The sequence below is a fragment of the Ochotona princeps genome, chromosome 22 (genome assembly GCF_030435755.1).
Source record: "Ochotona princeps isolate mOchPri1 chromosome 22, mOchPri1.hap1, whole genome shotgun sequence".
Taxonomy (NCBI): Eukaryota; Metazoa; Chordata; class Mammalia; order Lagomorpha; family Ochotonidae; genus Ochotona; species Ochotona princeps.
In genome coordinates this window covers 35,812,590-35,834,617 of record NC_080853.1, presented here as the reverse complement: position 1 = coordinate 35,834,617, position 22,028 = coordinate 35,812,590, and the positions used below count along the sequence as shown (strand labels likewise).

General features: G+C 60.1%; 1 protein-coding gene across 3 annotated transcripts; it reads left to right on the top strand.

Moving 5' to 3' along the window:
• Positions 1-7,186: 7,186 nt before the first annotated feature.
• Positions 7,187-22,028, top strand: SIGLEC1 (sialic acid binding Ig like lectin 1). 3 transcript variants are annotated; one of them, XM_058679569.1, is made up of 22 exons: positions 7,187-7,385; positions 7,937-8,299; positions 8,545-8,841; positions 10,145-10,411; positions 10,719-10,973; positions 11,741-12,040; positions 12,592-12,849; positions 13,551-13,877; positions 14,161-14,418; positions 14,534-14,836; positions 15,793-16,053; positions 16,194-16,505; positions 17,181-17,432; positions 17,667-17,936; positions 18,036-18,287; positions 18,540-18,842; positions 19,295-19,555; positions 20,036-20,338; positions 20,546-20,648; positions 20,873-20,936; positions 21,028-21,100; positions 21,445-21,518. In XM_058679569.1, exons 1-22 carry the CDS (start codon positions 7,337-7,339, stop codon positions 21,450-21,452), a joined length of 5,139 nt encoding a protein of 1,712 aa, XP_058535552.1. In that variant the 5' UTR covers positions 7,187-7,336; the 3' UTR covers positions 21,453-21,518. The 3 variants fall into 3 exon arrangements, with proteins under 3 accessions (XP_058535552.1, XP_058535553.1, XP_058535554.1); XM_058679570.1 differs by lacking the exon at positions 20,873-20,936 and having other exon boundaries at positions 21,445-22,028; XM_058679571.1 differs by lacking the exons at positions 20,873-20,936; positions 21,028-21,100; positions 21,445-21,518 and adding an exon at positions 20,721-20,837.

Here is a 22,028-nt window from a genome sequence, read left to right as displayed (position 1 = left end):
ATTTATTTATGTGAAAGGCAGATGGCAGAGAGAGAGAGAGAGCTCTCCCATCTGCGGATTCACTCCCCAAATGACTGCAAGAGCCAGGACTGGATCAGGACACGCCAGGAGCCAGAACTCCAGCTGGGTCTTCCACATGGGTGGCAGGGGCCCATGCACTTGGGCCACCAGCTGCTGCCTCCCAGCAGTATGGGCAGGGAGCTGGATGGTCGGCAGAGCACTGCTATCCGACCTGATGCTCCATTACAGGCTGCGGTCGTTGGCCTGACCACAGTGCCAGCCCAGCTGCCTTCGTGTGTGTCGTGAAAGCTTCATTCGAACCTTTCTTGTCCTCAGCTCTCTTCTGTCCACGATCCTCTTTAACTTGTTAAAGAGAAAGTGTACCTGAGGGATCCAGGCCCAAGGCAGGAACCGCGCTTGTGTTGGAATTTCCTCTCTCTGGGGCTGGCCAGCTGTGCACGCCCCAGTGTGACCTAGCCAGAGCTCAGGCCCACAGGGAGCTTTCCAGGCTGTTGGCATTCGTCCGTCTCTCAAGCCTGCCCGCGTCCACTTTTGTAGGGGCCGTTTGTGACTGGTTCATCTTCAGGAGCAAAGGGTAGGTGTGATGGGCGGTGGTGATCACACAGCCTGTCCCCGCCCTGAACAGGGACAAACTTCTGTGCGCTGCCCAGGGAGGGTCCACACCTGCTCGGCCCAGGGGCGTCTTTCTCCTCCAGCCTTGGCCCCTGATGGCCTCTGTCCTCCGTTCCATATCCCTGTGGGGCTGAGGCTAACCCTCTCCCCTCTATTGCACTGGAATAGGTGTGGTGGCTTACATGTCCTCAGATCTCTCCAGCTGTGCACAGCTGGCGCCCCCTGGGGCCTGTGAGTGTCCACATGGAATGCCCATGAGTGTCGGCTCGGGCCTGTGAGTGCCCGCACAGGGCAGGGTCATGCCTCCGGGCTCTTGCGGGGTTCCACAGTCACAGAGCTTTCCTGATGATGACTGCGTTGCAGTGTGGGTTCCAGGTCAGAGTCCCCACCGGAACACAGCAGTGTCTGCATTGGAACACAGCTTGATAGGAAGGACTCGCCTCACCGCAGAGCTGCGTGCCTCGAGGGTGTCCCCCAGCTAGCCTGAACACCCCCTGCTCGGTGCAGCAGAGGGCTCTGGCTCCCTCTGGGGGAGAGAGGCGGCCCTGCAGATACTGGAGGGAAGCGGACAGGGCCCTGGGGGCGGGAGCTGGGATCTGCAAGCAGGCCTGGAATGGGAAGCTGCCTTTCGACCCGGGCTGCCCCTGAGGGCGGAGCTTCCTCTCTCCCGTTCCTGAGGCCTGGGCCTTCGAGCTTCACCGGGCTTCAGCCTCGGCCCGAGCTTTCGATCTCTGCCGAAGCTCTCGATCGCTACCCGTCTTCAGCCTCTGTCTCAGAGCACGAGGCAGGACCGGCCGATCCCTCTCCGGCTGGGCGGCAGAGGCGGTTGCTGGAGCTGCTGTCACCAACCGTGAGTGGAAGCAGCCCCTCCAAGACGACGGGCCAAGCAGTCAGTCTTGTTTTGCTGGGGTTGTGCCGTTGCTTCATCTCGGAGACTGACACTTGAAGGAAGGCAGATGAACTTTTACATTGTTTATGCCACTGTTATCTGAGGTTTTCTGCACTTTGACAGCCACCTTTTCTATATTTTGCAACCAAAACATTTTGTCCTGGGGAGTTCCCCATCTGCCTGTGGCTAAAATCTTGTAGCTGCAATGAGAACTATGGTGTCCACCCCCAGATTGTTTGTGAAGGCTAAGGGCACGGACAACAGGGTGACCTATTGAGACATACCTAGGAATGCTAATGAATGGGCTTAGGCTCCTGTAGACTCCACAGAGTCAGGAAAGGCAAGGAGTGTGAGTCTGGCTTCCTTGTCCTAAGGAGATGTGAGGCCGTCTGCTGTGTGCTTTCTGAGTCTTGGGCCTTGTTTCAGGTTGCTGCAGGATTCATATGCAGGTCTGCCTGCACTCCTGCAGGGTTGGTTGCAGGTGAGGGCTGGAGTTCCAGCTGCACACCTGTGCCTCCAGGGTAGAGCTGGAGGGTACCTGGGCAAGGCAGGGGCTGGAAGGGCAAAGCAAAGGCCAACCAGGACTCAGGTCCTGTCCCTGTGTACCCCTTGGAGGAGCATGTCACTGCTGAAGGCCTGACTGAGGGTGGGGCAGGCTTGGGGAAGATGACTGCCTTGGTCTGCAGGGGTGACAGCCCAAGACCCAGAGCTGGGCAGGGGAGTGGCAGCCTTCCAGGCAGGAAGCCCCAGTATGAACACTTGATATTTTGATCCGATCTGACGTGGAAATGACCCTAGCTTAGGAGTAGATGTGAGGAGTGATGGGGGAGAGAAGCTGTAGCCAAGAAGCTGGTCTCTACTGCCTGAGGCTTTCTGAGTGTGAGGCTGCTGGATTGGTCTCCAGGCCATGGCATAGCTTGTGACTTTGTCCCAACAGGCAGGGGCAGTAGCTAAGTGAGGCTGGGTTGTTCCACTGAGCAGACATCCTTGTGTCTGGGATTGCCTAGAGCTTTTAGCACTTGTCTCGCTCCTGTGTCAAGAGCCTGTTAAATAGGAGGCCCTTGAGAAAACAGGTCCAGTGTTTGGGGTAGGGACTTTCCTTTTCTGCCTCAAAGCAGGGCTGGAGGCATAGGACAGGCAGGGTAGGGTGAGGGGTGAGGAGGAAGCACTCTGAGGTGCTGTTGGTCATGTGGGAGCCCCAGAGACCCCACAGCTAGGCCACGCTTCTTGGACACTCTTAGAGCAGTGTGGTGGGGATGGGGGGAGCGAAGAAAGGCCCCCCCCAAAGGAATGGGAGAGTAAACGCCCCCACCTACAGCCCAGGCTGGGTTGGGGTGGCCCCCTTCTTAGCTGTTGGTTGCGGGGAGTGAGTGGAACACGCCCCTCAGCTGTCTGTCTGTCTCCCACAGATGAGTGAGGCCGTGGCTGGCGAATGGGCACATCTTGCCTTCCACCCCACTGCTTGAAGAGGTTCCAGCGTGGCTGGGATCACACTGCTGCTGGAAGTTCCAAAGTCCTAGGCCTCTGGCGGGGCTGTCCTCCTCCTGGAGGGCTTTCCTGTCTGGGTGTTGCACAAGGCCTGCAGCTGCCTCCCTAAGCAGCCTCTGGCAGGCACAAGACTGGGGCTCTAGGGAAAGAGGAAGACGCTGCCCAGGCCACAGCTGGCTTGTCTCCTGGGGAGGGCAGAGCTCTCCTTGCCCGTCCTTCTGCCGGTGTAGCAGTCTAGCAGCCACTTCCTCCGACCGAGCAGGTACACCCCGCCCTTCTCTCTCCCTTTCCCCTTGGACCTGGAGGGTGTCGTGCATTGGGAGTGAGCTGAACTGGGGGTTAATCAAAGCTATACTCAAACCTCAAATCTTCTCTAAAAATCAAAGTCCAGCCCCAACCACTTGCTGACTGTCATTGGCATCTAATCACAGCCAACTTGTCTGCCTGACCCAGCCCATCCGACTTCCTCACTGCAACCTGCGCACAGCTCCAATCTTCACCTTACCCCAGCCCTATCACTCTCACCTCTCTGTCACTCTCAATTCTAGTTTTAATTCCATGCTAGATGCCAGCCTAACCAACCCCCCGAGACTGGCCCAAGCGTACCCTAATCTATTCCTCACTCTCACCGCACTCCTGCTCCACTTCCTTCATCACTATTTCAGGGGTCTGCAGGAGGAACCCCTGGTTCTGTGCAGATCATAGAAACCATCTGGTGGGGTGGAGGCTCCGGCTGGGGGCCTTTGGAGCCAGCTAAGGAGGAGTGTGAACTGGCCATGACTCATGTCGAAGCTCACGGATATTATGAATGGGATCCTGAGTTTGGGGCTGGCCGCTGATTCCCGCTCTGCAGGCCGGGGCCCTCCAGCTGGCTTTGTTGCTTGGGTCCCTCCTTCTGCAGTGTTCAGGGAAGTTGGAGAGGAGTCCTGGCCCCAGGAAACAGAAACTGAAGCTGTCCTCCCTGGCACAGCTGGCCATGCTTCCCCACTGGCCTCGGCCTGCGGGGTCACAGGTCAAGGACTCTGTGTTTAGGTTTGCTTGGACATCTAGCACCCTTGGCATCAGCCAGGCAGCAAACATGGTGTCACCATGTACTAGGCCATGGACCTTAAGCCAAGGCTCCGGGAGGGATTTAGCTCCCTTTAGAGTGCTCAGATACAGAGACTCACATTGGGGGGTCGGGGAGTGATGCTTTCCCGAAGGGTGTTCACCCAAGGGAGGGGTGGTGGTCCGAGGGCTCCTTGCTTGGTGCTCCCCCCTCATTCCCAGGACCAGGAATTATCCGTTTGCCACCAGGAGGTGCTGAATCCCACCCCTCCCACAGGCAGGGGCTTTCACTCAGGAACAAGGCTCTCCCTCCTCTCTCACACAGGCTGTGCCCCCTCTTGTCTTTTCCCAGCTGAGGTCTATAGCTGTGCCCCAGGGGTCGGAGGTGGGGTGTTCCCTTTGGTATTAGCACCGGGCTGGGCATGTATGACATCTAATGGAAGATATTTGGGTGATTCTAGGAATATCCCCACCGCCCCTCCCCTGTCGAGTCAGCATCTAGGACCCAAGAGGACTGCTAAGTCAGCAAAGTGTGTGTGCTGAATCCACTTTGCACGGAGCTGACCTCTGTGGCTGTCTTTAGTGTATGATTCAGGGGTCTCTGGTACTTACACAATGATGTGTAACCATCCCCACTGGCTAGTTCCAGAACATTCTCAGTACTTGAGAAAAACCCACTCCCCCCTCTCCCTCCCCAGCCCCCATCACTTCTGCTATGAATTGTGTGTTCCAGAGCTTCTGGAAAAGTAGAATTGTACAATAGTTACCTTGGCACCTAGCCCGTTTCCCTAGCATGGTGTTTGTTGTATATGTACATTTTTAAAAAGATGTATTTATTTTTATTTGAAAGGCAGGTTTATGGAGAGATGGGGAGACAGAGAGAAAGATTTTTCATCTGCCGGTTCACTCCCCAAGTGACTGCAACGGCTAGAGCTGTGCTGATTTTTTTTTTTTTTTTAAGATTTTATTATTATTGGAAAGCCGGATATACAGAGAGGAGGAGAGACAGAGAGGAAGATCTTCCATCCGATGTTTCACTCCCCAAGTGAGCTGCAACGGGCCGGTATGCGCCAATCCGATGCCGGGACCAGGAACCTCTTCCGGGTCTCCCACACGGGTGCAGGGTCCCAAAGCTTTGGACCGTCCTCTCCTGCTTTCCCAGGCCACAAGCAGGGAGCTGGATGGGAAATGGAGCTGCCAGGATTAGAACCGGCGCCCATATGGGATCCTGGGGGTTCAAGGCGAGGACTTTAGCCGCTAGGCCACGCCGCCGGGCCCGAGCTGTGCTAATTTGAAGCCAGGAGCCCGGAGCTTCTTCCAGGTCTCCCATGTGGTTGCAGTCTCCTAAGGCTTAGAGCCGTCCTCTACTGCTTTTTGTAGGCCACAAGCAGGGAGCTGGAAGGGAAGTGGAGCAGCTGGGACATGAACGGTTACCCTTCTGGGATACAATGCTTGCAGGCTCAAGATGAGCCAGTTGAGCTATCACGCTGGTCCTAGCATGGCATTTTTGAGGTTTTTGTGTGCCATGTTCCTCCTAGTGGCTGATTTGTACGTCTCTGTGTGGTTAGACGACAGTGTGCTGGTCACTCACCTTGGGCCAGCTTTTTGGTTTTTAATTTTTAAAAAACATTTACTTATTTTACTTGAAAGTGAGAGTTACAGAGGTGGGGTGGGGGTGACACACAGAGAGATATTCCATCTGCTGGTTCACTCCCCAGATGGCTGCTATAACCAGAGCTGAGCTGAGCTGAGCCGAAGCCAGGAGCCAGGAGCTTGTTCCAGGTCTCCCACACATGGGGTCCCAAGCTCCTTTCCCAGGCCATTGGCAGGAACCTGGGTTGGAAGTGGAGAACTGGTACTCAAACCAGCATGCAAATGAGATGCCAACGCTGCATGCATAGGATTAGCCTACTACACCATATCACTGCTCCCCTTACTTTGGTTTCTAAAAAATATTTGTTGGGGTGAGCATTGTGGTGCAATGGGATAAGATGCCATTTGGAACACCAATAACTCCTATTGGAGAACTAGTTCAAAGCCTGCCTGCTTTACCTACTAACGCTCCCAGGAAGCAGTAAGATGATGGTTCAAATACTTGGGTTTCTGTCCCCACCACTGGCAACCTGGGTGGAGTTCCTGATTCTTGGCTTCAGCCAGGCCAAGTGCTTGTGGCCATCTGGGGGAAGAACCAGGAGACAGACACACGCTTGCTCTAAGTTTGCCTTTCAAACAAACAGATAGGCACATTCAGAGACAGCATTTGCATTTGCTTGCTTAATCTTCAAATGTGCACAGTGGCCAGGCCCAGGTGGAGCCAAAGGCAGGAGCTGGACACTTTCATCAGGGCTCCCCTGTGAGTGGCAGGAACCCATTCATCTGGCTGCCATGACTGCCTCCCATGGTCTGCATTGGTAGGAGCTGCGGCTGGGAGTTGAGCCCAGGCACTGCCTTGTGGGATGTGTCCGCTGTGGTAACACAGGCTTGTACTGTGTGGTTCGCGTTGTCCTCTGGCTCAGGTGACTGGCCATCCGGCTGTTTCCCTGCAGGTGTGTCTGTCCAAGTCCTCTGCTTATCTCTCAGTTGTGCTGTGCTTCTTTGTTGCAAGGTTTCTCTATGTAGTCTGTATATTAAACTCTCATAGGGTACATGAAGGAATGGCCATTCACACATTGCTGAGGGTGAGGCAGGCCCAGGGACGGCAGAAGAGACCCCAGAGGGGAACTTCCGGCTGACTGTCACCTTCATGCCTTGTCTTGGAGACGGATGAGGCTTCCAGGGGCAAGGTCATCTGTGATGGGGACAGGACATGGCCTCCAGGGCATGGCCTGCAGGGAGGAGGCAGCTAGCATCTTTCACATCAGGGAGCAGGGAAGGGACTCCCGCAGGCAGCCCCTCGCCGCCTCTAGCAGGTCAAGCTGTTGACAGGAAGGCCAATCCCAGGCAGCAAGCTGTCACTCACACTGGGCACTCTCTTAACTCCAGTTCCTGTTGACTTGGTGAGGGCAGGAAAGGGAGGGAGGAGGGAGAAACCACCGCTCTTCTGCCCTGGGGTGGGGGGATGGAGGGGCTGCGGAAGCAGAACTTGGAGTGAAGCCAAGGGGCCACACAGCAGGCTCCCTGAGAACTCCTGGGCAGAGCCTGAGCCTGGTGGCTGGCCCACAGCTCCTAAGAGCCCCGTCCTCCCTCTGGCCAGGACGCCGAGCTGCAGCAGCCCCATTCACCCCTGCGAGGCCCCGGGTGCCCCGCTGGCTGGGTGTGAGCACCGGCAGGGACTCCACCATGGCCTTCCCGCTCCGGCTGCTTCTCCTGTTCCCCCTGCTTCCATCAGGTGAGCCCACCCCCTGGGACTGCTCCAGGGCAACCCGAAGGGGGCTGCTGCCCTCCCCACCCCATCCCAGCTCTGCCCCCCAACCAAGGGATCTGCCGCCTCCAACCCCAGCTCTGCGGTACCCACTACCTAGGGTTCTGCCACCCCCAGCTCTGTGGTGCCCCCACCTAGGGCTCTGTCCCCCTAGCTCTGTGGTGCCCCCTACTTAGGGTTCTGCTATCCCCAGCTCTGCGGTGCCCCCTACCTAGGACTCTGCCACCCCCAGCTCTGCGGTGCCCCCTACCTAGGGCTCTGCCACCCCCAGCTCTGCGATGCCCCCACCTAGGGCTCTGCCCCTAGCTCTGCGATGCCCCCACCTAGGACTCTGCCACCCCCAGCTCTGCGATGCCCCCACCTAGGGCTCTGCCACCCCCAGCTCTGTGGTGCCCACACCTAGGGCTCTGTCCCCCCACCTCTGTGGTGCCCACACCTAGGGCTCTGCCACCTCCCAGCTCTGCGGTGCCCTCACCCTTCCAGCTTTGTCTCCTGTTTTTCTCACTCCACTCCTGTAGGCCGGGCCTCGTGGGGTGTCTCCAGCCCCAGGACTGTGCAGGGCGTGCGGGGATCTTGCCTGCTCATCCCCTGCATCTTCAGCTTCCCGGACAGCGTGCAGGTGACCGACAAAGGTATTACCACCATTTGGTACTATGACTACTGGGGCAGCCGGCAGGTGGTGACCCACTCCGCAGACCCCAAGCTGGTGGAGACGCGCTTCCAAGGACGTGCCCAGCTGCTGGGCAACACAAAGCACTACACGTGCAACCTACTGCTTCGGGACCTGAAGCCCGAGGACTCGGGCACCTACAACTTCCGCTTCGAGATCAGCGAGGGCAACCGCTGGTCAGGTGTTCAAGGCACCTCAGTCACTGTCACGGGTGAGTTGGGGGAGGGGCTTGCCTGCTGGCCGCAGGGGAATCCCAAGTTACTTTGGGCCCCATTTGCTCACAAACCCAACCCTTGGCCTTATTTCACCCTCACCTCCAGTCCCTGGTCTGGCCCCTGTGCTGGTCTTCCCTCCCATGTGGGGCTCTCCCTTGAAGCTCTCTGCCCAGGCCGTCCCCTTGGTTAGGTTTCAGGTGTGCCCAAGAGGAGACCTGACCGCACCTGTTTTTGTCCTCAGAGGAGCCTGTGGTGCCCACCATCAGCTTCCCTACAGAGCTTCGTGAGGGCATGGCCGTGGACTTGAACTGCTCCACGCCCTATGCATGCCTAGAAGGACAGATCAGCCTGCAGTGGCAGGGCCAGGACCCCAGCCGCTCTGTCACATCCAACCACCTGAGCCTCGAGCCCACCGGTATAAGTCACCTGCAGACCCTCCACATGGCACTGACCTGGGAGGACCACGACCGTGCCCTGCACTGCCAGCTCTCAGTGGCCAACCGCAAGGTGCAAGCAGAGACCCGCCTCCACGTGCAGTGTGAGTGTGTGGGGGCCACACCTCAGCACCACATGGGAACCAGTTCCTCCTCGGCCACCACCCAAAGCACAGCTGGGCACTGCCAGGGTGGGCAAAGCAGGTGGAGAGAGCCAGGCCCAACGATGCCCTCCAACCTCGTGCCAGCTTTCCAGGGGTCTGTCTTCGAAGCCAGGCTGGGAAGAGAAAGGGTCAGGAGTGCCTGGGTAGCTTTGGGAGGGGGTAGGAGTGCCTGTAGCTGGCTGCATGGATGCTGGGCAGATGCACTGTCTCTTTCCTGGCTAAGCTGTGTGAGTTGCTCATGAACGCGCCCATCAGGGTGTACCCCATGAGGCCCACAGTCAGCAGGCAGAAAGCTCAGGGGCTGTCATGGGCTGGGCCTGTGCCTGGCAGTCCATTCTTGGCCACCACCATGCATTGGCATGTGGCTGCTGCCCCTCTACAGGTGGGCAGACACCCCCATGGCGGGGTCCCTGCGCCCAGCCTCCACTCTCACCTGTGTGGTAGAACGAATGCTAAGTGGTTCCTATCTCAGCCACAGGAGGAGGGTCGAGGGAGATGCTCTTGGTGAGGTGGGTGCAAGGGCACAGCCTACATACTTGACAATGTAAACTTGAGAGCTTACTCACACAGAGGCTCTGAATAAGACAGTAAACAGTGTGGACATCTTCTGCCCTTGGCCCCGGCCTTACAAAACAGCCACCTCTTCCCAGAGCTAACGAGGCTGCCCTGGCCTGCTCAGAACTGGGACCTGGTCCCTTGCCAACAGTGACTGCAGGCCACTACCCCAGGGTGGTACCTGTGACCCACCCAGAGAGCAGAGCAGGCAGGTGGGAAGCCAAGGATGGATCTCTGTGGCACAGTGGGCTAAGCTGTTGGCATCTCATGTGGGCGCTGGTTTCAAGTCCCATCTGCTCCACTTCCCATCCAGCTCCTTGTTTATGGTCTGGGAAAGCAGCAGAGGATGGTCCAAGTTCTTGAGGCTCTGCACCCATGTGGGAAACCTAGAAGAAGTTCCTGGCTTTGACTGGACCCAGCCCTTGGCTGTTGTGGCCATGTGGGGAGTGACTCAGTAGACTGAAGATCTCTCCGTAACTCTGCTTTTCAAATAAATAATCAATAAATAGGTAGATAGGTAGATAGATAAATCTTTGAAGAACAAAGAAAAAGAGAAAGTAGGGTTGAGGGACCTGGCCTGCTCTGGGGGTTCTTGGGGAAGGAGGCCTCTTTTTTCCGGGTGGACTTGTGCCAGGCAGCTCCTGTCCTCTGCATACACCTTACCCAGCGTTCCCATCATGCCTTGCAGATGCCCCCAAGGGCGTACAGGTGCTCCTCAGCCCCTCGGACCGCAACATCCTCCCAGGGGACCTGGTCACTCTCACCTGTCTGGTGAACGCCAGCTACCCGGAGGTGAACTTTGTGCAGTGGACCAAGGACGGGTTGCACCTGGAGGCCAAGAGTCGTGTGCTGCAGCTGTCCCAGGTGGCCTGGAGTGATGCTGGCGTGTACACCTGCCGTGCTGGGAACCGGGTGGGCTCTTCCGTCTCCCCTCCTCTCAGCCTGCACGTGTTCAGTGAGTCCTGTGTGAGCAGGGACGGGGATGGGCTGTGGGGGCTGGGGCAGCCAGGCCAGGACAAAGGCAGAAGTTGACCGTGGTCCAGAGCCTCCTGGGAGGTGGAGTTCCAGTCCTGCCTCTGTGAGATAGCAGCATAGGGGGATGGCGAGAGAAGCCTGCAGAAGGCCACAAAGCAATGCTGTGGGGGGCGAGGTGGGGGTGGGACGTGTGGGCAGAGCTAGAAGCTGGTCACAAGGGGACTCTGAGGATTCTGGGCCGGTGGTTGCCCAGGAGTGCCCCAAAGAGCCCCGTGCTGCCCTTACAGTGGCTGAGGTCCAGGTGAGACCGGCAGGCCCATTCCTGGAGATGCAGGCAGTGACCTTGCTGTGCAACACCCCGTCGGAGGGTCCCAGCGAGCTCCACTACAGCTGGTACAAGAACCAGGTGCTGCTGCAGGGCGCCCACGCCCACGCGCTGCTGCTGCCCTCTGCCAGCAGGGCTGATACTGGCTTCTATGCCTGTGAGGTGCAGAACGCCCAGGGCCGCGAGCGCTCCGGCCCCGTCAGCGTGGTGGTCAACCGTGAGTGGTGGTGATGGCCGACGGCTGGGGTGGGGAGGTGGCTGCAGGGCAAGGCCTGAGCATGCTGCTGCAGGCGGGGCTGGGGGCTGGGGGCTGGGGGCTGGGGGTGGGGGCTCTGGGGGTTTTGAGGCTGCTCCACCCAGATGCAGATGTTGTGGCCGGCTGTCAGTGAACTTGCATAGCCGGGTAAGTTTAACCTCCTGGGGATTTTGGGTTCCTTTTTTTTGAAGACACTGCTTTTTGTAAATGAGTTGACAGTGCAAGAACAGCACAAAAGTGAGATGTAACCTAGAGCCTGTATTCTGATTTCACCAGCTGGGCCGATGATGTCCTGATCGACAGCTGTACCTCCTTTAAGTCGGGACCACCTCAGTGGCTCTGTGTCTGTCTTGCATTGAATCTGTGTAGCGTGCAGGCCAATTGCGGCGTGTGTATGTGTGTTTGCGTGTGCACGTATGCGTGAGTCGAGTGGATGGAGGCCAAGCCATGTGTCCCTAGGCATGCATCTTATGGGGAGGCACACAGGGTTGCTTTGTCCCATGTTGCTCATTCTCATCACTCGGCTCAGGGGATCCAACCAAGTCTCCTGCCTTTAGGGCGATGCCCGCTGTGGGATGCCCGTTGGGTCAGTGGAGGGATATGTGTAGCCTGACCCAGCGGCTCCTGAGCTTGGTCCCTGCTCCAGGCTGTCACAGGGCAAAGAGACCTGGGGTGATCCAGCATTGCCCCTGCCTGGGGTGACAGGCCTGTGTCCGGTCTCCACACAGACGCCCCCCTCGTCCCGGAGCTTACGGCCTTCCTGGAGACGCAGACGGGCCTCATGGGCATCCTGCACTGCTCCGTGGTCAGTGAACCCCTGGCCACTCTGACGCTGTCCCATAGGGGCCTGATCCTGGCTTCCTCCACTGGAGAGAATGACCCCAGTCCCCGCTTCAGCATCTCCTTGGCCCCCAATGCCCTGCACCTGGAGATCCGAAACCTGGAGCCAGCCGACGATGGGGAGTACGAGTGTTCAGCCACCAACTCCCTCGGAAATTCCACCACCACGCTAGACTTCCATGCCAATGGTGAGAGCAGCCGGGGGTTGGCCAAGGGGGCAGTGAGGGGAGCCTGGGGGCAGGGGGCCTGCCATGGCCTCCTCCTTCTGGAAGTCTGGGGAGCTTGCTGGTCAGCTGGGCCTCAGAGCTTCCTGGTAGCCGGGATGACAAGGGAAACATGGAGTGTGCTGCTCTGTTCCTTCGCACACTCTCTGACTGAACTTGGAGAGCCCCTTGAAGGCATTTTCTTTGTTTTAAACATATGTTAAACTTTGGTGGCTGATTCTGTGCTAGGGGTCCCCGAGAGAAGCAGCAGTGTCTGCTGCCTTGCCCTCATTTGAAGGCCACAGCTGGCATAGTTGATGAATGAAGTCTGGCCTTGGGCTCCAAGTCCTTGTCAATCATACCATGCCAGCTGCTCTTAAAAGCTGCAGCCTGGCATTCATGACAGCCGCTTCAGGCAGGCGGCAAGTTCCAGCTGCGGGATGCAGGAGCCCTGCCTGGAGGGCTTCCTAAAGCGGAGGCATGGGGTGGTGGGGCGGTTCCCAGCCTCTGCAGCCTTACCCTCCCTCTCCTACCAGTGGCCCGCCTCCTCATCAGCCCTGCGGCCCAGGTGGTGGAAGGGCAGGTGGTGACTCTGAGCTGTAGCAGTGGCCTGGCACCCACGTCTGACACCCGCTTCTCCTGGTACCGGAATGGGGTCCTGCTCCTCGAGGGGCCCAGCAGCAGCCTCCTGCTGCCCACCGTCTCCAGCTCCGACGCCGGCTCCTACTACTGCCGGGCCCAGGACGGCCTCAGCGCCAGCGGCCCCTCCTCACCCGCCATCCTCACCGTGCTCCGTGAGTGGCATCCCACCTGCCACCTGCCACTGCCTGCAGGGGGGAGGGAGACGGAAGCCCACGGGGACCCACCCCACCCTCATCTGCCCTGGAAGGCCCTCTTGACTGCTTCTGACCCTGGGCCATCACAGGCCAGCTCACATGGGCCTCTGGGCTCCCTTGTGTCTTTTGCATCTTACCCTCTGGTCCCAGTAGGGACCCATTTACGGTCACCTGCTGCCTCCCAGGGTGTTCTTAGCAGGAAGTGGAGCCAGGACTGGAGATGGGATGCTGGGGTGTGAACCGTTAGTCTTGCCCCTGCTGGTTCTCCAGGAACCTCTGGAAAGAGGCCACTGTGGGCACTTTTGGAGACTGGTTTGAGGAAGGTTCCGTGTCAGGTTAGGGCCATGAGGAAGAGACAGATTATAGTCTGGGACAAGGAGCAGGGGCGGTATCTGACATGTCCTGGCCTGGGGGCCCTTGGGCAGTACACAGCCTGTGTGTCCCAGGTGCTTAGCTAGCTGTGAGTGGCCCTGTGGGACCAGGAGGATTTGGTCATAGAAGTGCCACTCCAGCCACCCTGACCCAATCCAATGCCTTCCAAAGGCCCTGAGTGACACTTTTGCCAACTTGAGATGTAGTACCTTCAGTTCCTGGATACATTCAGGAGCCAAATCACGCTCCAGGCACAACAAGGCTCCTGTTCATGTCTCCCCCTCCAGACCCACCCCGTCGACCCGCGCTCACTGCCCACCTGGACCTCGAGGCGGCCGAAGCGGGCTCTGGGCAGCGAGGCCTCCTGTCATGCCAGGTGGACAGCGACCCCCCTGCCCAGCTGCGGCTGCTGCACGAGACCCACGTGGTGGCCACCTCCCTGCCGCCAGGGAGCAGCTGTGCCACCTGCTCCCCGCGAGTGAAAGTCACCTCAGCCCCCAACTCGCTGCGGGTGGAGATTCGCGAGCCGGTGCTGGAGGACGAGGGCGAGTACGTGTGTGAGGCCAACAACACCCTGGGCAGCGCCTCTGCCTCCGTCTCCTTCAACGCCAAGGGTGAGCGAGCAGGGCAGGCGTGGAGGGCGTGGGGCTGGGCTGGAGCTCCCAGGTGCCTGCAGCAGGCTGAGCCACTTGGGCAAGGCAGTGAGAGTGGGTAGAGCCGTCCGTGGTGCCGGCCCTGGGCTCGGGCAGGGGACAGCGGAGACCCTGTGTTTCTTCCTCCTTCAGTGCACCCCAGGCTGCCCTCCCTGTGAGCAACCCCAGGGGCTCTTTCTTCTGCTCCTCCAGGCCCTGGGGGCCGAGGAGGTGGCCCAAGCCAGCCTGTTCTGCCTGCCCGCAGCCACTGTCGTGGTCATCAGGCCATCCGAGACGCCGCGGGAAGGAGTCGAGGTGAACCTCAAGTGTGTCGTGAGTCGAGAGGCGGTCGGCAGCCCTGCCAACTTCTCCTGGCTGCGGAACGAGGAGCCGTGGGCACAGGGTCACCTGGAGACGGTGACGCTGCAGCCAGTGGCACGGACGGACGCTGGCCGCTACGCCTGCCGCATCCTCACCGAGGCTCACACCCACCTGTCAGCTCCTGCAGTCCTGACTGTCCTCTGTGGGTGACATGCTTGGAGGGAGGGGGCGTGGCAGAGGGGAGCAGGGCAGGGCTTGGGGGGAATCCCTAGCTGTGTGCGTGGCAGGCATGACCTGAGCTCCTCCCATCTCTGCAGACCCCCCAGACCCTCCAAAGCTGTCAGCCCTCCTGGATGTGGCCCAGGGCCACATGGCCGTGTTTGCCTGTACTGTGGACAGTTGGCCCCTGGCCCACCTGGCCCTGTTCCGTGGAGAGCTCCTCCTGGCCAGCAGCCGAGGGCACCAGCTCCCATCCCACGGCCGGCTCCGGGCCAAGGCCACGGCCAACTCCTTGCAGCTGGAGCTCCGGGAACTGGACCTTGGGGACTCGGGCAACTATCGCTGCGAGGCCACCAACACTCTCGGGTCAGCCAACGCCTCCCTCTTCTTCCAGGTGCGAGGTGAGTGTTTGTCCTCTGAGCACATGGCAGGCCCGGGGGCTGGTGGGCTCCTATGGTGGACCTTTGTTTGGGCTGGGCTGCACAGGGACAGAGCAGGCGGAGGTTTCCAGCCAGCCAGCCCACTGCTACCAAAACATCTGGGCAAAAAATAACTGTGGCTACCACTAGGGGGCAGTGGTAGCTGCACGAGGAGGCCTGCTGGCGGCACTTTCTGATAACTTTGTAGCATCCAACTTTGTTAAACAGTAAACACTCTTATATAGGGATATGTATGTATGCTTTTGTCTAATATGCACGAGCTGTATAATGCATTATATGTGTGTTTATCAACAGAGATATGTGTTTATACACAAGGGCCAGCGAGGAGCCTTGGCTGCTTCTCCCACAGTTACAAATAGCACCCATTAGGGGGCATTTACCTGGGCCTTGGAAATTAGGAATCAGAGGTTCAGGAACTTGTTCATGGTCATGTGACCAGTAGGGTGCTCCACTAGCTGTTGGAGCAACTCAGCTCTGGTTCTAGGTATCGCCTGTGCCCAGAGGTGCCAGTTCCAATCCCAGCCATCCCCGGGCATCACTCCTCCCACCCTGGTCTCCAGCACATTTTTGGGCTCTTGTGGCCTGCAGTCCGGACCAGATTAGGGTTTCAGAGGACTCGGCCACAGAGCTGCTGACCTGCCCTTCAAGTCCCTGTTCACACACACTGAGGCCAGCTCAGAGTCAGGATGTAAATTCGTCCAGGTTCAGTGTTTTGTGAACAGGTGTCTGGCACTGGGGTCACAGGCCACATAGGCCTGGCCCCCGTGGGGCTAGTGAGCTGGACAGGCAAGGCAGAGCCCCGGGGGCAGGCTGGGACAGAGGTGGAGGCAGGGAGTCTGAGGGGTTCCTGGGGATGGTCAGGAGGGGAGGAGTGGGCCGGGGCACTGTGCCCCCATTGTTCTTGCCTTTCCTTGTAGGGGCCTGGGTCCAGGTAGACCCATCGCCTGAGCTCCAGGAGGGCCAGGCTGTGGTCCTGAGCTGCCACTTGCCCGCGGGGACTGCTGAGGGAATCTCGTACCGTTGGTATCGGGACGGCCAGCCCTTGGAGGACGCGAACTCTGCCACGCTCCGCTTGGCGGCCATCACTCTGAAACAAGCTGGAGCCTACCACTGCCAAGCCCAGGCGCCGGGCACAGCCACCGCGAGCTTGGCTGCCCCCGTTGTCCTCCACGTGTCCTGTAGGGTTTCCTCCTGTCCTAGGGTGGTGGGGAGTGGCGGCAGGGCAGGGCAGGGACAGGGGGAGGCAGCCTCAGGTCCTGGCTGGAGAAGGGAATGCTGTGGCCAGGTCCTGATCGGCCCCACTCCCCCTTGCCCCCAGATGCTCCCCGCCAGGCCACACTCACTGCCCTGCTGGATGCAGGCCCTGGGCGCCTGGGCCTCCTCCTGTGCCGTGTGGAGAGTGATCCCCCAGCTCAGCTGCGGCTGCTGCATGGGGACAGCCTGGTGGCCTCCACGAATCAGGGCGTAGGCGAGCCTGCAGGCAGCTCTCCCCGGCTGCAGGTGGCCGTGGGCCCCAACACGCTGCGCCTAGAGATCCATGGGGCTGGCCTGGAGGATGAGGGCACCTACACTTGTGAGGCCACCAGTGTGCTGGGCCAGGCCTCTGCCTCGACTGACTTCGACGCGCAGGGTCAGTGTGTGGCCTGAGAGTGAGTGTGCGTGTGTGTGTGTGTGACGCGGTGGAACATGCGTCCAGAAGTGCAGGTGCAGAAACACAGTCTGCACACCCACCCTCCCTCAGGGCAGCAGTTTCTAAACAGTGATTTCCAGAAGTCTTTCCTATTTAATTTTAATTAATTAATCGATTTGAGAGTAAGATTGACAGAGAGAGAACAGAGATGGGGAGAAAGATCTCCCATCTGCTGGTTCACTGCCCCGATGCCTGCAACAGCCAGGCTAGGCCGGGGCGATGCCAGGAGGCCAGAGCTCTGGTAGGGTCTCCACACCTTCACTGATGCCTCTAGGGTGTGCATGGGCAGGAGGTGGAGCCCAGGAGCCTGGTGTAGGAGTGGCAGCTAAGCTTCCGGTGCCAGCGTCGGCCCCCTAAGGGCCTTGTTACAGCAATGCAGGACCCTGAGGGTGTGCGCAGGGCGCAAAGCACACTGGAAACAGGGTTTACAGGAGAGGCTGCAGTGGGCAGCTGGGGGACAAGTCAGGGCACTCCAAGGCTCCGCTTGGGAGATGCTGAGCCAGTTTCCAGGCCCTGTGCCCCACCCAGGGGGCTGCTTGAGGCCACTCACCCAGCAGGATGGAAACAGGCTGCTCATGTGACCCAGCCTGAACCCTTTCCCCTATCTCTCTCCAGCTGTGAGCGTGCAGGTGTGGCCCACAGCCAGCGTGCAGGAGGGGCAGCAGGTGAACTTGACCTGCCTTGTGTGGACCTCCGACCTGGCCCCACTCACCTATACGTGGTACCGGGATAGCCAGCAGCAGCCAGGAGGCCGCTCCATCCTCCTGCCCAATGCCACTGCCAGTGACGCTGCTTCCTACCGCTGCGGCGTGGAGTCTCATGGCAGACCACCTCGCCTCTCCAGGCCTGTCACCTTGGAGGTCCTCTGTGAGTCTGTGTGCATGCAGGAGCGGGGTGCAGGGAATGACAGTGGTCCAAGGGGACTGGGGTGTGGCCAGGGCATGCAGCCAGCCAATATAGCATGGGCCAAGGGAAGCAGAGGGGAGAGCAGCCTGAGCTGGGTTCTTTCTGGGCAGAGAAGAGCAGGGTGAGAGGCATTGGGGTGGGAAACCAGGGCCTGCCTAGGCCTTCTCAGAGATGGCACTTCACGCACCTGCACAGATGGTCCCCGCAACCAGCACCTCACCTACCTCCTGGAAAGCCATGGTGGGCGGCTGGTGCTGATCCTGTGCACCGTGGACAGCCACCCGCCTGCCCAGCTGGCCATCAGCCATGCCGGCCACCTCCTGGCCTCCTCCACTGAAGCCTCAGGCCCCAACAGCCTACGCCTCGAGCTGCGGGAGCCACGGCCCAGCGACGAGGGTCTCTACATCTGCTCGGCCCACAACCCCCTCGGCCAGACCAACACCTCCCTGGAGCTGCGGCTGGAGGGTGAGGCCAGCGCAGGCCATGTCCATGTCACGGGGGTGGGACTCGGCTGTAGGGTCTGGCTGTGGCTGCTCCAAGCTGACCCTGGCTTCCTCGGTTCAGGTGTGCAGGTGACACTGGTCCCTTCGGCCACTGTGCCTGAGGGGGCCGCAGTCACAGTGACCTGTGAAGACCCCGGTGCCCAGCTGCCTGCCCTCTACGTCTGGTACTATAATGGCCGTTGGCTGCAGGAGGGTCCGGTTGCCTCGCTAGTTTTCCCAGAGGCCAAACAGGCTCACGCGGGGGCCTACTCGTGTCAGGTCCAGGATGCACAGGGCACACGCAGCTCACGGCCCGCTGCCCTGCAAGTTCTCTGTGAGAGGGGATCCGTGGTGGGCACCACCGGGGGCAAGGGCGGTGGAGGTGCTTCGGAGGGTCTATAGGTGTGGGCACAGGCATGGGGTGGTAGGGGTACAGGAGTGGGGACATGGGGGAGAAGGGAACAGAACCTCAGAAGGAGTCATTTCCAGGAAGGCAGTTTGAGCCTTTGCCAACAGCAGGCAGGCAGGTAGTGGGGTGCGTGTGGTGCCTAGCAAGGCCCACATCTGTGTTCTGCCCTGCCCCCAGATGCCCCCCGGAATGCTGTGCTGTCCTCGTCCTGGGACTCCAGGACCGCTCTTGTGGCTGTGCTGCAGTGCACCGTGGACAGCGAGCCACCTGCTGAACTGACGCTGTCCCTGGATGGTGAGGTGCTAGCTACGAGCCATGGGGCCAATGGCTCAGCCACGGGGATGGGCCGTGTCCAGGTGGCCCGCAACGCCCTGTGGCTACACGTGCAAAATGCAACTGCAGGTGATGGCAGCACCTACATCTGCACAGCCCGCAACCTGCTGGGTTCAGCCAGCACCACTGGGCAGCTGCAGGGGTCTGGTGAGTGGGAAAGGGAGTGGGCGGGTCCCAGTGCAGGGCTCAGCTGAGGGTTGGAGGCACAGCTGCAGCTGCAGGGGGTTCACTGCAGGGGCCCTTGGAGCTCTCCTGAGAGGCAGGCATAATGGCAGGACCCAGGAGAGTAGGAGAGATGTGAGCCCATGTTTGGGGGAAGGCTGAGAGGAGACAGACATGGCCTTATGCATCAGGAAGCCAATCTGAAAGGGGCGGCAGAGCCCCATCCTGGGGTCCCAGCACCCAGATCAGAGGCAGCCCCATACTCCGTGTCCATCTGCATGGGGTTAGAGGCATAGTCCCAGCCTGCGGGCCCAGACCCCATTCCATGTGGGACTTCTCCTGCAATGCCCGGCATCCTGGCAGGTGCCCCGGGCTTGCTCAGAGCTCCGGGTACTGCAGGCTTGTTGTTGCTGACCACTTCTGGCCCTGGCCCACAGGTGGCCATGTGGTGGCCAACCCAGGCTTGGACGTGCCTGAGGGTGCGGCGCTGAATCTGAGCTGCCACTTCCCTGGTGGCCCTGGGTCTGTGGACAACTCCACCGTCATGTGGTTCTGGAATGGCCGGCCACTCCACATGGAGCCGCTGCCCACTCTCACCTTTAGCCACGTGGCCCGGGCCCAGGCTGGCCTGTACCACTGCCGGGCCGAGCTCCCTACAGGATCTACCACTGCTGCTCCAGTCCTGCTGCGTGTACTCTGTGAGTGCCTGGGGTCCTGGACATTTGTGCCTCGGTTTTCCTACCTGGAGAATGGGGAATATCCAGGCCTCTTACCCCCGTGGACAGTGTGGGAAGCATGCAGAGCCCCTTTCCCGCTGTGTCTGTCAGCTGTGCCTCCCTGGAAAAGCCCCCCAATCCTGTGCCAACCACAGCAGTGTTCTTGCCCACAACCCTGTGGGTGAGAGGTCTGCAGTGAGCACAGCTCTGGTCGGCGGGGGTGGATCTCACGTCAGGGTCCACTGCTGCCCAGGGTTCTGGCCCCATGTGCTCAGCAAGCTGAGCTTTAGGAATCAAGCAGATTCTTCAGGATCTCAGCAAGGCCGGCTCGGGGGCCGCACAAGGTCATATCTTGCACCTGCCAGTGGCCACAGTAGCCTCAGATTCAGTGAGGAAACAGGCCCGGGGCCAGGGAGCCAGCCGATGGGTCACTGTCGCCCATCACCATGTCCCTTCCCACAGACCCACCCACCATGCCCACCCTGACCAGCTTCCTGGAGCCTGAGGGCGGCCTCCAGGGTATCCTGGACTGCCAAGTGGACAGCGAGCCCGCCGCCAGCCTGACGCTCCACCTTGGCAGCCAACTAGTGGCCTCCAGCCAGCTGCGAGGCGACCCTGGCCAGGGACGCATCCGAGTCTCGGCCTGGCCCAATGCCCTGCGGGTGCAGGTGGAGGAGCTGCAGCCGGGTGACCAGGGGGAGTATGTGTGTGCCGCCTCCAACGCCCTGGGCTCCAGCTCGGCCTCTGCCTACTTCGGGACCCGAGGTGAGGGCGGGGGCTCCCTCTCCCAAGCCACGCTGCACAGGGCTGGGCCTCCCTGCTGCAGTCCCTCCCTCTGCAGGCCGACCTGTCTGCCTGGCCTAAAGAGACTTGATGTCAGTTGCATGCGTGGAGGGCTGCAGGGAGGCCCTGGGAGTTGCGGTGGAGGAAGCCGGGAGCCCCTGCTGAGCCCCTTCCTCCTCTGTGTTCTAGCCCTGCATCGGCTGTACTTGTTCCAGCAGCTTCTCTGGGGCCTGGGACTGCTGGCGAGCCTCTTTGGCCTGCTGTTGGGCCTTGGGGCCTGCCTTGCCTGGAGGTGGGTCGATGGGAAGGCTGGGCCGGCTGCCTCGTCTTCCTCCCCTGCCTCCAGCAACCCCCGCTTTTTCAGGGGCACCTCCTTCTGCCAGGTTCACGGGCTGCATCCTTCTTAGCCTCCTCCTCCTGCTGCCAAGTGGGAATCCCTTCTGGAATCACCTCTTGGTCCATCTTGCTGTCATTATCTTCTTTTCCTTCTCTCTGATGCATGCGGCGATGTTAAAGAAATGGCTGGGGAGGAAGAAAGACCAAATGCCCTACTGTCCCCAGGCCTCCCCTGCCGTGTACAGTGAGCAGCCTGGGGCCAGCCGGTGGGGAGGGGGCTGGGATGGCAGGGAGTGGGGAGGCAGGGCCCCCTGACTCCACTCCTGGCCTTGCAGAAGGAGGCACGCTCATCAGCTGAGGAGGGGCAAGAACTTAGTGGAGATGGCATCTCAGAAAGACAGCACACAGGTACGCGTCCTGCAGACACCTGCAGGGGCAGATACTAGCTAATCCTGGGGGGCCGGCTGCATTCCCTGGGACCAGGGGAGGGAATAGGGGGCTTCTGGGAGCCAGGACCCCATGTGGGGAGTGTACAGGTTGGCGGGGTGGCCTGGGTGCTGTCTGGCTTCTGCAACTGTGCCCTGTTTCCCAGAGGCATCTTGGGTTCTGTGGCCTCTCCTCCCCTGTCCTGGGCCTGCCCAGGCCCTGAACCCCTGCCCTCTAGTACCCTGACATAAGGTTGAGGCCTGGGGCCCCAGGGGAGCATGTGTGCGCTCGGGACCGGCGGTGACCACAGCTCTCTCCTCGGGAAGCTTTGTGATCCAGATACGTCGGCTGGTGAGGGGACCTCGGACAGTGCTCCGCTCCTGGGCTGAGCGGAGAGGCCCTGCCCACCTTCAGGAGGAGGATGTCGTTGGCCCATGTGCCCATTCAGACCCGCCTACCTCTGTGGAAACAGCGCTGTGGTTTCTGCCTCACTGGCACCCGGCACCTGACTCTGAGCCTCTATACCCCTGGAAGAAAGTGGGCCAGGAGCCCCGATCTCCCAGAGGATGTCACTGATGCTGGGGGCTTCTGAAGAGAAATGGGCCCCCCCAAGCGGCCTGTTCTCCTCCAGCCCTAGCACACCTGCCCCTCCCCTGGAAGTCTGAGCCAGCCCTTCCTCTGCTCTGGACACAAGCTAGTACTGGTCTAGCCTGAGACCCAATACAGTGCCTGTCCCATGGTGGGGTCTCCGTGTTCTCTGCCACCAAGCTCGGCCTGTGACAGTGGTGGGGCCAGGCTAGAGGGGCTTGGGAGCCTTCTGGCTCTTCTGCACTCCTGGAAATGTTGCTTGTGACTGTGAGGCTCAGGGTGGCCCCACACTGTCCACATTCCCTCCAGTGGACGCAGAAGG